At 41.3% G+C, this 12561-nt stretch overlaps 1 protein-coding gene across 1 annotated transcript in view; it reads left to right on the top strand.

Moving 5' to 3' along the window:
* The window catches only part of ptprua (protein tyrosine phosphatase receptor type Ua), a 425958-nt gene that overhangs the window by 241083 nt on the left and 172314 nt on the right, over positions 1-12561 (top strand). The window contains exon 6 of the mRNA XM_036562583.1: positions 5931-6108. Within this exon, the coding sequence (XP_036418476.1) occupies positions 5931-6108 (178 nt within the window). The remainder of the gene's footprint in view (positions 1-5930; positions 6109-12561) is intronic.

Genomic DNA, 12561 nt, shown 5'->3' on the forward strand with positions numbered 1-12561 from the left:
GTTTCTTCTGAAGTAAAGGGTGTTAATAGTGAGTCTGTGCTGCAGTAACAGCCTTTATTCTTTTGGGAAGGCTCTACACTAGATGTTCCTTTTTTAAAAAAATTGCAAAGGTAGATAGATAGAGAGATAGGTAGAAAGGTACATACATACACCAATCAGACATAACATTCTGACCACCTCCTTGTTTCTACGCTCATTGTCCATTTTATCAGCTCCACTTACTATATAGGTGCACTTTGTAGTTCTACAGTTACAGACTGTAGTCCATCTGTTTCTCTGATACTTTGTTAGCCCCCTTTTACCCTGGAGTTTTTAAACACTGTGTCCACTCACTGTCCACTCTATTAGACACTCCTACCTTGTCAGTCCACCTTGTAGATGTACAGTCAGAGACGATAGCTCATCTGCTGCTGCACAGTTTGTGTTGGTCATCCTCTAGTCCTTCATCAGTGGTCACAGGACGCTGCCCACAGGACGCTGTTGGCTGGATATTTTTGGTTGGTGGACTATTCTCAGTCCAGCAGTGACACTGAGGTGTTTAAAAACTCCAGCAGCACTGCTGCGTCTGATCCACTCAGACCAGCACAACACACACTAACACACCACCACCACGTCAGTGTTACTGCAGTGCTGAGAATGATCCACCACCCAAACAGTACCTGCTCTGTGAGGGTCCATGGGGGTCCTGACCACTGAAGAACAGGGTAAAAGGTGGCTAACAAAGTATCAGAGAAACAGATGGACTACAGTCTGTAACTGTAGAACTACAAAGTGCACCTATATAGTAGGTGGTCATAATGTTATGCCTGATCGGTGTATATATATACATTGATGTTGTTTATGGACTAATATCTCCTTTCCAGGTTGTATATGCTCTAAAATCTCCAATTCGAGTGTATGGTAGTTTTTATTGAGGTTGTTTAAGGACTTATATCCCCTGCTTATATCCCACAGCCTGATCATGCAAAGCACAAAGGTTTACAGAGGCAGAGAGGCCTAATGTAGATCTAATGTCTGTTAATATATTTATATATTTAATATATATATTTATCTGTGATATCAGTACCGCAAAGGTAGATAGATAGATACAGAGATAGATAGACAGATAGAAAGGTACATACATACATAGATCAGTACAACAAAGAGCAAAACAAGAGCAAAAGTATTGTTGTACACTATTATATAGATGCATAAATATAAGAAATAAAGGTATATAATAAAATATACAAAAAAAATCATAAAATATAATGTGTAGTATGAAAATAAGTAAATCAAATTGCATAAACAATATGCAGGTGACAGTGCAGTGGTGCAGGTCATGTCCAGTGAATGAACAGAGTGACTGAACACTGTAAACGATAACATATGTTAATTGTTGTATATGCATGGGTGTATAAACAAGTGGCAGTGCTGTATGAAATATGTATAGCTGTATAAACAAAGTGGCAGGGGCTGGTATTGTGATAACGATTAAGGAATGATATATTGTGCAGCCCAGCTGGATACCAAAAAACAAACAAACAAACAAACAGGGCTTGGAAATTCTTTCCTGAAGTTTCCATGTACTCCTCACAGAGAAAGTTTTTTTTGTTTTGTGGCAGCGATCCCCCTCTTGTCATTCCACAGATGGGAGCACCGTGTCTCTCCGGCTTTGCCGTTTCATCCTTTTCAGCACGTCCAGGTGTCAAACTCGCTCAGCCCTGAGAGACGGCTTACGTAAACACGAGCACGCTCTTTATTTCCCGTTCCTTTCGCTCGGAACCTGACTCCACCCGCGGAAAAAAGGCACACGAGAGCGCTTTCTGCGCTGGATGCCGCTTTGTGGAAACACCTGGAGCCTGCGCGCGCATGTATGCATCTGCTATCAGTATAGAAAAGGCGTGAAAGATGGATATGGCGAGAGCGGAAGGGCGGGAAGTGTGAAGAAAAGCATGCGTGTGCTCTGACATTTCTGAATTTCTCCTAAGCCCCTCCAACCCTTCCTGTCTCCCTGGCTTTATTCTGTTACACTGCGTTTGTTTCCTGTCACTTTTTCCTTTCTCTCTCAGGCTCTCTCGCTCCCACATGCGTTCTCTCTCATCTCTGATGATACTTCATGTCTTATTAATATGTGGCCTATTATATAAGCATTCCACAGCTCACTTCCGATACTCCTGATACGCCGTGTGCTCTGCTTTCTTTGCGACAGGCACAAAAAGAGTCGCTATTTTCAAAAGATTAGCAGACATTAGACCTACATTAGGTCTTTTTTCTTCCTCTGTAAACCTTTGTGCTTTGCATGATCAGGCTGTCATTTTTGACAATAGCATCCAGTATTACACATCTCCAGATTCAGCACAACTTCAGACGGCGTGATGTCATTTAATAAATGCTTTTATATGCTAAAGTAGGGGATATAAGTCCTTAAACAACCTCAATAAAAACTACCATACACACGAATTGGAGATTTTAGAGCATATACAACCTGGAAAGGAGATATTAGTCCGTAAACAACATCAATGAACACTCCTATACTTATATAATATATGCCCCTTCACAAGAGTAGGACATATTAGCCCATAAACATCCTCAATAAGAGAAAACAGTCCATAAACAGTCTTGATAAATGGTCCTATATATCTGAAAAGGAGGTATTGGTTCATATATAACCTCAATAAATACTCATATGCATTAGAGAAGGAGATATTATTCTATTAACAACCTCAATAAACACCCTTACACACTAGGAGAAATGAGTCCATAAACAAAGTAAATTAACATTTTTATACACTAGAATAGGAGATATCAGTCCATACAACTTCAATAGCATGTTTATGTGGAAGAATATGAGATATTAGTCCATAAATGACCTTAATAAGCACTTCTGTGCACTAGAACAGGAGATATTAGCCCACAAACATCAACTGTACTCCTGCAGTTCAAGGAGATACTAGTCCATAAATGACCTCAATAAATGCTCCTATACACTAGAATAGGAGATATTAGTCCATACACAACCTCAGTAAACACTCCTATACACTAGAATAGGAGATATTAGTCCATACACAACCTCAGTAAACACTCCTATACACTAGAATAGGAGATATTAGTCCATACACAACCTCAATAAATGCTCCTATACACTAGAATAGGAGATATTAGTCCATACACAACCTCAGTAAACACTCCTATACACTAGAATAGGAGATATTAGTCCATACACAACCTCAATAAACACTCCTACACACTAGAATAGGAGATATTAGTCCACAGACAACCTTAATAAATGCTCCTATCCACTATAATAGGAAACATTAGTCAATAAACATCAACTATACTTGTATAGAGATATAGAGATAATAGAGATATTAGATTATAAACAACCTCAGTAAACACTCCTATACACTAGAAAAGGAGACATTCTACTTAGCTCAGTATGTCCAGTTTTACAGGAAAAAAACACAGCTTTCACTTAAAGGCCTGGGAAGCATTAAGGCTTTAAAGAAAATGGCATCCCATTGTCAGGACAGCCAGTCTGGCGGGTTTAAAAGAAGAGCTAGAACCGTTCTGATTTATTATATGCTTTCATAGTTGGTGCATCGTCAAACCCTTTCAAACATTCTGTGAGGATCCACGGGGGATTTTTTTTGCTTGGCAGTGTGTGATGTGGAAAAAAAGATGCATTTAATTTACTTGATTTAAATGCGTACATCATTTTCATATGAATAAAACATATCACAAGAGCAGAATTATTAGCAGAAGTAAGCAAACTGAAAGACAAAATTGTGTCTATGTACCATATTTTATTTACGTGGAAATGATTTAAACATTTGAATCAGTGCATTTATTTTTTCATTGTAGCACAAAACAACTCAAAATGCATTGAGCAAACTTGATCGGGTGCATTTTCTGAAGATATGGTGAAAATGTACAGGTTGAGACGTATCGTTGATGGGAAGAGACCTGTGGACAGCTGACACATTAATGGAAAAACTGAAGAGGCATTATGAGGTGATTCCAGATGGGTGTACAGCATGATACAGTTTAGATATTAACATCATGCTCTGAGGCAGAATATAGGTCAAGATGATCAAGAAGAAAACGAGACTGAAAGAGGTTCATTACTGAGGAATGGATAGGAGGTGCTTCAGTCTCAAAGGCCGCTCAGCTGGCCCTCAGTGTCTCAATAGGAACAGAGACTAAAGTGATCTGAGTGACAGACGTCAGTAAACTGAGCTGGAAACTGAGGAAAGTGCACATTCAGTGAGCGTGATGTTGTGCATTAGTGCGATATATAAGAGCAGATGTTCCTCAGGGGACGGAGAACGTTGATGCAGGACGTCAGCAAGAACAGTCCGTCCATGACTACACAGAGAGGGATATTAGAGCAGAGCTGCAGAGCAAAACCCCCTCATTACAAACACCAGTGACCATCTGAGAGGTCAGTGGTGTAAAATACCATCAGATTAGTCGCCCTTCACCATATTCTTCACAAGTGGGAGAGTGCAAGCGCAGCGTACTCTAAGAGAACAGTACAGCCAACTAATAACACCTGCATAAGCTTGTCGTGACAACTGACATAACCCTACATAAATGCTTATTCCAGAAGGTGTCATTTGCAATAAAGGTTATATATGCTAATTTTCATCAAAGCTAGTTAAAGTAGCCTTTATGACAGATGACGCCTACTGGAATAAGCATTTATAAACATTTATGTAGGGTTATGTCAGTTGTCATAACAAGCTTATGTAGGTGTCATATAGCCTTAAGAACAGTACCCTACAGTAAAGTGTTACCGTAACATCTCTATCCTGATGAAAGTCTCTTCCAGGATGACAGTGCCCCCCATTTACATATGCTAAAGTAGGGGATGTAAGTCCTTAAACAACCTCGATAAAAACTACCATACACTCGAATTGGAGATTTTAGAGCATATACAACCTGGAAAGGAGATATTAGTCCGTAAACAACATCAATGAACACTCTTATACACCTGAATAGAAGAGATTGGTTCCTAAATGACATATATAATATATGCTCCTTCACTAGAATAGGAAATATTAGCCCATAAACATGCTCAGTAGGAGAAAACAGTCCGTAAACAATCTTACTAAATGGTCCTATATATCTGAAAAGGAGATATTAGTCCACAAATAACCTCAATAAATACTCATATACATTAGAATATGAGATATTATTCTATTAACAACCTCTTTGAAAGAGGTTCATTACTGAGGAATGGATAGGAGGTGCTTCAGTCTCAAAGGCCGCTCAGCTGGCCCTCAGTGTCTCAATAGGAACAGAGACTAAAGTGATCTGAGTGACAGACGTCAGTAAACAGAGCTGGAAACTGAGGAAAGTGCACATTCAGTGAGCGTGATGTTGTGCATTAGTGCGATATATAAGAGCAGATGTTCCTCAGGAGACGGAGAACATCAATGCAGGATGTCAGCAAGAACACCTTGTGACACCTTATGTAGGTGTCATATAGCCTTAAGAGCAGTACCCTACAGCAAAGTGTTACCGTAACATCTCTATCCTGATGAAAGTCTCTTCCAGGATGACAGTGACCCCCATTTACAGGCCATGAGGGGTCACTGGATGGTTTGATGAGTATGAAAACTATGTAAATCCTATGCTAACGACTTCACAGACACCAGATCCTAACCTAGTTGAATACCTATTGGAGATTATGGAGCAACATGTTGCCCGCATTCTCCACCACTATCGACAAATCGCCAACCGAAGGAATATCTTCAGGAAGAATGATGTTCCACCCCTCCAGAACATTTCCAGAGAATCTACACCAAGATGCACTGAAGATGTTCTGGTGGCTCATGGTTCCCCAACCCCAGAAAGAATCTTTTACAGAAGGATTTTGGTTAAGTGCTTTTGGATTTCTCTGATCATTTTACTTACAAAATCTCTCTCTCTCTCTCTTTCTCCACCAGAGGCGTAACGGTGTCCTCATGACGCCATATTCACTCACCTCATTAGTTGGAGAGCGGCGGTTGGTCGCATGGTTTCAGGTGGGCGGAGCTCAGCGTGGGGAGCAGGACCTTTACCGCTGCATCACACAGTCTTCTTACGGAGCGGCCGTGTCCAACTTTGCCGAGCTCATCGTCAGAGGTAAGGTCTCTCGAACATGAATATACCATACTACTAACAATGTTTGCTCTCCAGTGTCGACCAGAGGAGGATGGGTTCCCCTTCTGAGTCTTGGTTCCTCTCAAGGTTTCTTCCTGTTTCTCTTAGCGAGTTTTTCCTTGCCACTGTTGCCTCTGGCGACGCTCATGGGGGCTCAGACCCAGATTTCTGTCTGTAATGCTGATTTCCTTGTAAAGCTGCTTTGTGACAACACCTGTTGTAAAAAGCGCTATATAAATAAACTTTGCTCTCTTGCTTGCTTGCATACTACGTACATATCTCTACTGTTGGACAAAAACCTCGTATCTCCATTTTTGAGTCATTTCTCAGTTTTTGACATAATTTGAAAATGCCTGTTGTCCTTTACACTGTGTCAATTTCATGCAACGGCCCCAAATTGACAAAAGGCTGGTTCCATTGACTTACGTTAAAAGTAAAGTATTTTTTTTCCTTCTATTGTAAAGTTACCATTTTGGAGATATAAGGTTTTGTTCCGACAGTAGCGATATACTGCTAAAAGCCAGGAGTGATTTTTAAAAGTTTTAAGCTTTTGATGTATTAGACTTTACCTTTCATTACAAGTCAAGTTTCCAACAATCAACACAATACAAATGTTCATAAAGGTGATCACTTGTACTTTATTATTATGATTGCATGATAGACATATCATGAAGGGCTGCGATAACAGAACGGATCAAGTTACATCACACATGCAGTTCAAAGTGGTAAATTAGATTAAAAGGAATGCAGCATTGTGTCTAATATTAGAGTGGTGGATTTAAATCTTTTTTGAATCTGCAGAGTGAGTGACTTAACCACTCTGCTATAGAGCCAATTACAAAGCACCCACAGACTACTCTGTTCTAACTTACTGACCTGTTAAAATGCTTCAAACATGATAATTATTCTACGTCCCAGAGTTGTGTGTAGATTGTGCAAGGCAGTAAAGTCTACTGTTACAGCAAACCTGCATCACCACAAGGAGCCTTATAAGGAATTGAAACTATACATTGATCAGCCGTAACATTAAGTCCACCTCCTTGCTTCTACACTCAGTGTCCATTTTATCAGCTCCACTGACCATATAGGAGCACTTAATCCATCTGTACTTTGTTAGCCGTCTTTCACTCTATTCCCCAGTAGTTAGGACCCCCACAGGACCCCCACAGAGCAGGTACTATTTGGGTGGTGGATCATTCTCAGCACTGCAGTAACACTAACGTGGTGGTGGTGTGTTAGTGTGTGTTGCGCTGGTCTGAGTGGATCAGACACAGCGGTGCTGCTGGAGTTTTTAAACACCTCAGTGTCGCTGCTGGACTGAGAATAGTCCACCAACCAAAAACGTCCAGCCAACAGTGTCCTGTGGGCAGCGTCCTGTGACCACTGATGAAGGACTAGAGGATGACCAACACAAACTGCGCAGCAGCAGATGAGCTATCGTCTCTGACTTTACATCTACAAGGTGGACTGACGAGGTAGGAGTGTCTAACAGAGTGGACAGTGAGTGGACACAGTGTTTAAAAACTCCAGCAGCACTGCTGTGTCTGATCCACTCGCACCAGCGCAACACACACTAACACACCACTACCACGTCAGTGTCACTGCAGTGCTGAGAATGATCCACCACCCAAATAGTGCCTGCTCTGTGAGGGTCCATGGGGGTCCTGACCACTGAAGAACAGGGTAAAAGGGGGTCTAACAAAGTATCAGAGAAACAGATGGACTACAGTCTGTAACTGTAGAACTACAAAGTGCTCTTATATTTTGTTGCCTTGCTCAGAGGGCGAATAAAGCAATGTCACATTTTTGCCGTCCAAAAATCGCATTTTGTCTATAGCACATCATCAGTTATACAGGTTTGAAATAAATTAATTATTATCTCGCATATTAAATTGCAGGATTAAATCATTGTTGGCTCATCAAGGCCTTTACTTTGGCCTTTATTCTGTGGGAAAAGCTTTCTTTCACAGTCTTTGTTGGTTACAGTACAAGCAGTTTTTAACTCTTACTACATTCCTACCCTGATAGAGTTGATGGACCTTCAGGAGAAACTGAATGTGGGAATCAGGTGGATCTGCTTAGAGCAGCAATGAAAGTCTGTCGGAAAAGCATCAGCTAAACTCATTAATAACTGTACACTATCACTGCAGACGGTATGTTCTTTATTCTGTGTTAATAAGCACTTTAGTGTCCTTTTTTTTGAGAAAATACATTTTTCACAGTTATTTCTACAGTTACACTAAGTTATTTCCCACCGTTTGGCCTGTAGCGTACACAGACACATGCATACATTTATATGTGTATTTAATTCCACGTTCAGAACACCTACTCTCCTTCTGAAAATGTAATAAGTGGGTGGAAAAAAGGTAAAGAAGGTCACGCTGTTAAGAAGCGAGGCCATCAGCTGGTCCACAGCGAATCTGCAGGTTTTATTTTTGTGCAGAAGGCATGGCAGTCTGTGTGACCCTCCCCGTAATCAACAATGAGACATTAGAAATCGAAGAATGAAACCGTTCCTTTAACTTATGCTACTTTCACCTCGATCAGATGTGAGGATTTCACTGCCTGAACCTTGAGCATTCACCTCCCTGCTTCTTTTGAATAATGCGTCTCTACTGCATCTCTCGCTGCGGCAGCAAGTTTCCATACACTTTGTCTACAGTTGGTGGAAATATGAATTACCAGCCCTACTGGCTGTTGTCTTTGAAAAGAAAGCAGCTGCTAGCTTTACTGTGAGCAAATATCAAGGTCTGTACACTGCTAGAAAAACGGGTCAATCAAATTAGAGGTCTGCGCAGGACTGTTTTTCCAGTCCTGCTCTCACAAGATTTCATCCTATCTCTGCCTGCTCCTGCAGAAAATCTGAATCATTTATCTCACTCCACCCCCCCCCACCCCCCCCCACCAAAATTGGTCTGTGAAGGCGAACTGACATCCAAATCTGACACAGTCTATTCACAAATACATTAGTCTCTGCTGAAATAACATGGGAGTCATGTCATCAGGCTCACTGTGAGAAACTTCACCAAATGCCATTTATTCCCGGTAAACACAGAGCAGGAATTAAACCACAGAGCGGTTATTTCTGGTGTTTTGCTGGGCAGCTGTGGCCGTCGGACTGAAGGCTCCGTCTATGTTCACATCAGTTGCTTTGCCGCTCTTTAGAATGACTTCATTCATTTTAATTACTTTACTGTAATCATTTTATACTGTTTATATAAAGATTTAGTGATCGTTCTACTTTATTTATATATACCACTGCAAGATATTGTGGCACGTCCACAGGAGTGAAGACCCATAACTCAAATTTTAGTCCTCCAATGTACCATAAATGTAAATGTTCTCTAGAAGGTACAAAATTGCCCTATTGTGTACCATCATGGTTGGGCAAAATATCAAATTTCCATAGTTAGCCAACTGCCCCAGATCAATCAGACAAGACATATTTGGTGTCCAAATTTTTCTTCTTTAGTTTAAAACTGAAGTTACAAGGCTATTAGAAATCAAGACACCCAAAACTTTCACATTCTCAAAACTTCTCTCAAACCACGTCCAGCTCTTCATTAAGGAAGTGCAGGTTGTAGATGTGGTTTAGAGTACAGTGTGACTTGAGCTGTAAGCATGAACAAAATCTCACTGTGTCAGTGGACAGTGGAAACTACATTCGCCTGTTATTAAACATTTATTAGACATACACAAAGACGCACAATTAATTAAAATAAATTAAACCAGAAAAAAAACTCTTTATGACAAAATTAGGTGCCACAGACCAGGCGACCCCAGTGTCATCTTTTGCTCGATTCAGTCTGAAAGTGGCCTCCCCAGAACCACGACATCCATAAAATAGAGCGCAGAATGTAGATCTTAAGTGCTACTTGGTTCTGCACAAAATTTCCCTGCTGTCGGAGAAGCCATTACTGTTTTCTTTTGAAAGAGTTTCAAGTTAAATATTGAATCATCTCTGCGCAGAAACAAAGCTGGATATAAGGGCAGATCTACTTCTGAAAGAAGAGAGCAGGGAAGCTGTCGTTTCCCAGAGATGCTTCACTGGAGGGCACTGCCAAAAACATGAATAGATGTTCTGAGAGCGTCTGAAGAGCATTTAGAGCAAAGTTTATCAGTGGAAAGTTTCATTTGGAATGAGGTTACATAAAATCTGTGTGCACACTTACAGCATATCAGCTCATTTTTAGATGAAAAGAACATAATCTTCCAAATTGGATCCCAGTCCAGATGTGAGTCATCCATGGCCAGGTCACGTGTCCAAATTTTTGGTAGTCCGAGCACATGGGGAGTGGTAAGCATAAGTTTGTTATGAATAGTCGATACCATACCCTGCGATATGGTTGTAACTTGGAAAACTTGGAGTATTTCATGGGTCCAGCCTGAGGTATGGTTTATAGACAAAAGTATTGGGACACCCCTCCTAATTATTGAGTTCAGGTGTTTTAGCCTCACCCATTGCTAACAGGTGGATAAACTTAAGCACATAGGCTTGCAGTCTCCATAGACAAACATTGCCAGTAGAGGGTCGTACTGAAGAGCTCAGTGACTTCAAACATGGCACTGTCATAGGATGCCACCTCATCCACAGGGAGTGGAGTAAAGCGCCGCCACTGGACTCAAGGAGCAGTGCAAACATGTTCTGTGGACTGACCAATCACGCTTCTCTATCTGTCAGTCTGATGGACGAGTCTGGGTTTGGCGAATGCCAGGAGAACGTTACCTGCCTGACTGCACTGTGCCAGCTGTAGAGTTTGGTGGAGGAGGGATGATGATATGGGGCTGTTTTTCAGGGGTTGGTCTAGAACCCTTTTTGGACGGTTGTACGCTTCCAGCTTTGTGGGAACAGTTTGGGGAAGAACCTTACCTGTTCCAGCATGACTGAGCCCCAGTGCACACAGCAGCTCCATAAAGGCCTGACTGGGTGAGTTTGGTGTGGAAGAACTTGACTGGCCCTCACAGAGCCCTGACCTCAACCCCTTTGGGATGAACTAGAACGGAGATTGTGAGCCAGACCCTCTCGTCCAACATCAGTGTCTGACCTCACAAATGCTCTTCTGGATGAATGGGCAGAAATTCCCACAGACTCTCCAACATCTTGTAGAAGCTTCCCAGAAGAGTGGAAGCTGTTAGAGCTGCAAAGGGGACCAACTCCATATTAATGCCTATGGATTTAGAATGGGGTGTCATTAAAGCTCCTGTGGGTGTAATCTATAGGTGTCCCAATACTTTTGTCCATACAGTGTATAAGAAATAGGAGAAGCCTGGGCTGGAATGAGATTCTTTTAAATCATTGAATTGAGGCCCTTATTATCAAAAATGTCTCCAAAAGTAAAATATATTGGCCTTTGACCATGGTGTGAAGGTGAAGGGTTTGCCCCCTGTTAATAGCTAATTATTCTGTCTTATTGGTCATTTTTTTATGAAATTTAAATATGATACTGTGCTTTTTTTGCCTGCTTCCAATTATCCAAAGAATAACTGGTGATGTATTATATTTAGCTTAGCCGTTTTCTGCTTAATGCCAGCAAAGGGTAGATCCTCAACTCAAACAGTGGTTTGACAGTTTTACTTTCCCATTTACACCATGATGTTATAGAAGCAGCACCGAACCGCCATGATTAACTACACAAAGTCATTACATTTTTTAATCACTTGACAGCCCTAGATTTCTCCAATCAGCTGTGATAACTGGTTATATGCTAGAAGCCCCACAGATGGAGATTAGCTTGAAAAACGCTGGAGTATTTCTTTAATGCAAACGCTCCTGAGAGCTGTGGCCCTGCAGCCTTTAGCGGAAGATCAAGTCACTGAGCTGATTAGGCTTGTATTACCTCATCATGCTCAGATTTTGAGCAAAAATAACCAAATTACACATGCAATCAGCCATGCAAATGAGACCTTATTCCGCCTTGTTATGGCCGGAGTTAAGAATCTGCTCCTTTCAAGTGCCTCTTATGATTCTGATATGATTAAAAGAGTTTGTGACTCAACTCTCTGTCGGAGCAGAAAGAAACCTTCTGGAAATTATCAAACAAAGGGAGACTAATTACAACCTGGATGTGGATACGCTTCGGGCCTTTATGCGCTGTTCTTTGAGAAGGAGAGGCTTTGCACCTCGTCCGGGTTGATTACGTCAAGTTTTCTAGTGCTGATAACGACTGAACTCCAAGCAGGGCACCAGAAAACTGGAGCTGTGCTTTGATCATTGATCAGTGATCATGAAATAAGAGTTTGATTCAGATTATAAACATTGTGACAGCTTCAAAACACCAGTCCATACAGCCCATATGTGGAAACCTAACTGCAAAAGCGACCTGATTTAGATTAATTGATACAACCCAGCACATTTACATGTATATGCCTATGCATTGCCATATGTGTTTAGCCCCGCCCAGCCCTGCTGAAGTTATAAGGAGTGTTTCAGCCCAG

The sequence above is a fragment of the Colossoma macropomum genome, unplaced genomic scaffold (genome assembly GCF_904425465.1).
Source record: "Colossoma macropomum unplaced genomic scaffold, Colossoma_macropomum, whole genome shotgun sequence".
NCBI classification, from domain to species: domain Eukaryota; kingdom Metazoa; phylum Chordata; class Actinopteri; order Characiformes; family Serrasalmidae; genus Colossoma; species Colossoma macropomum.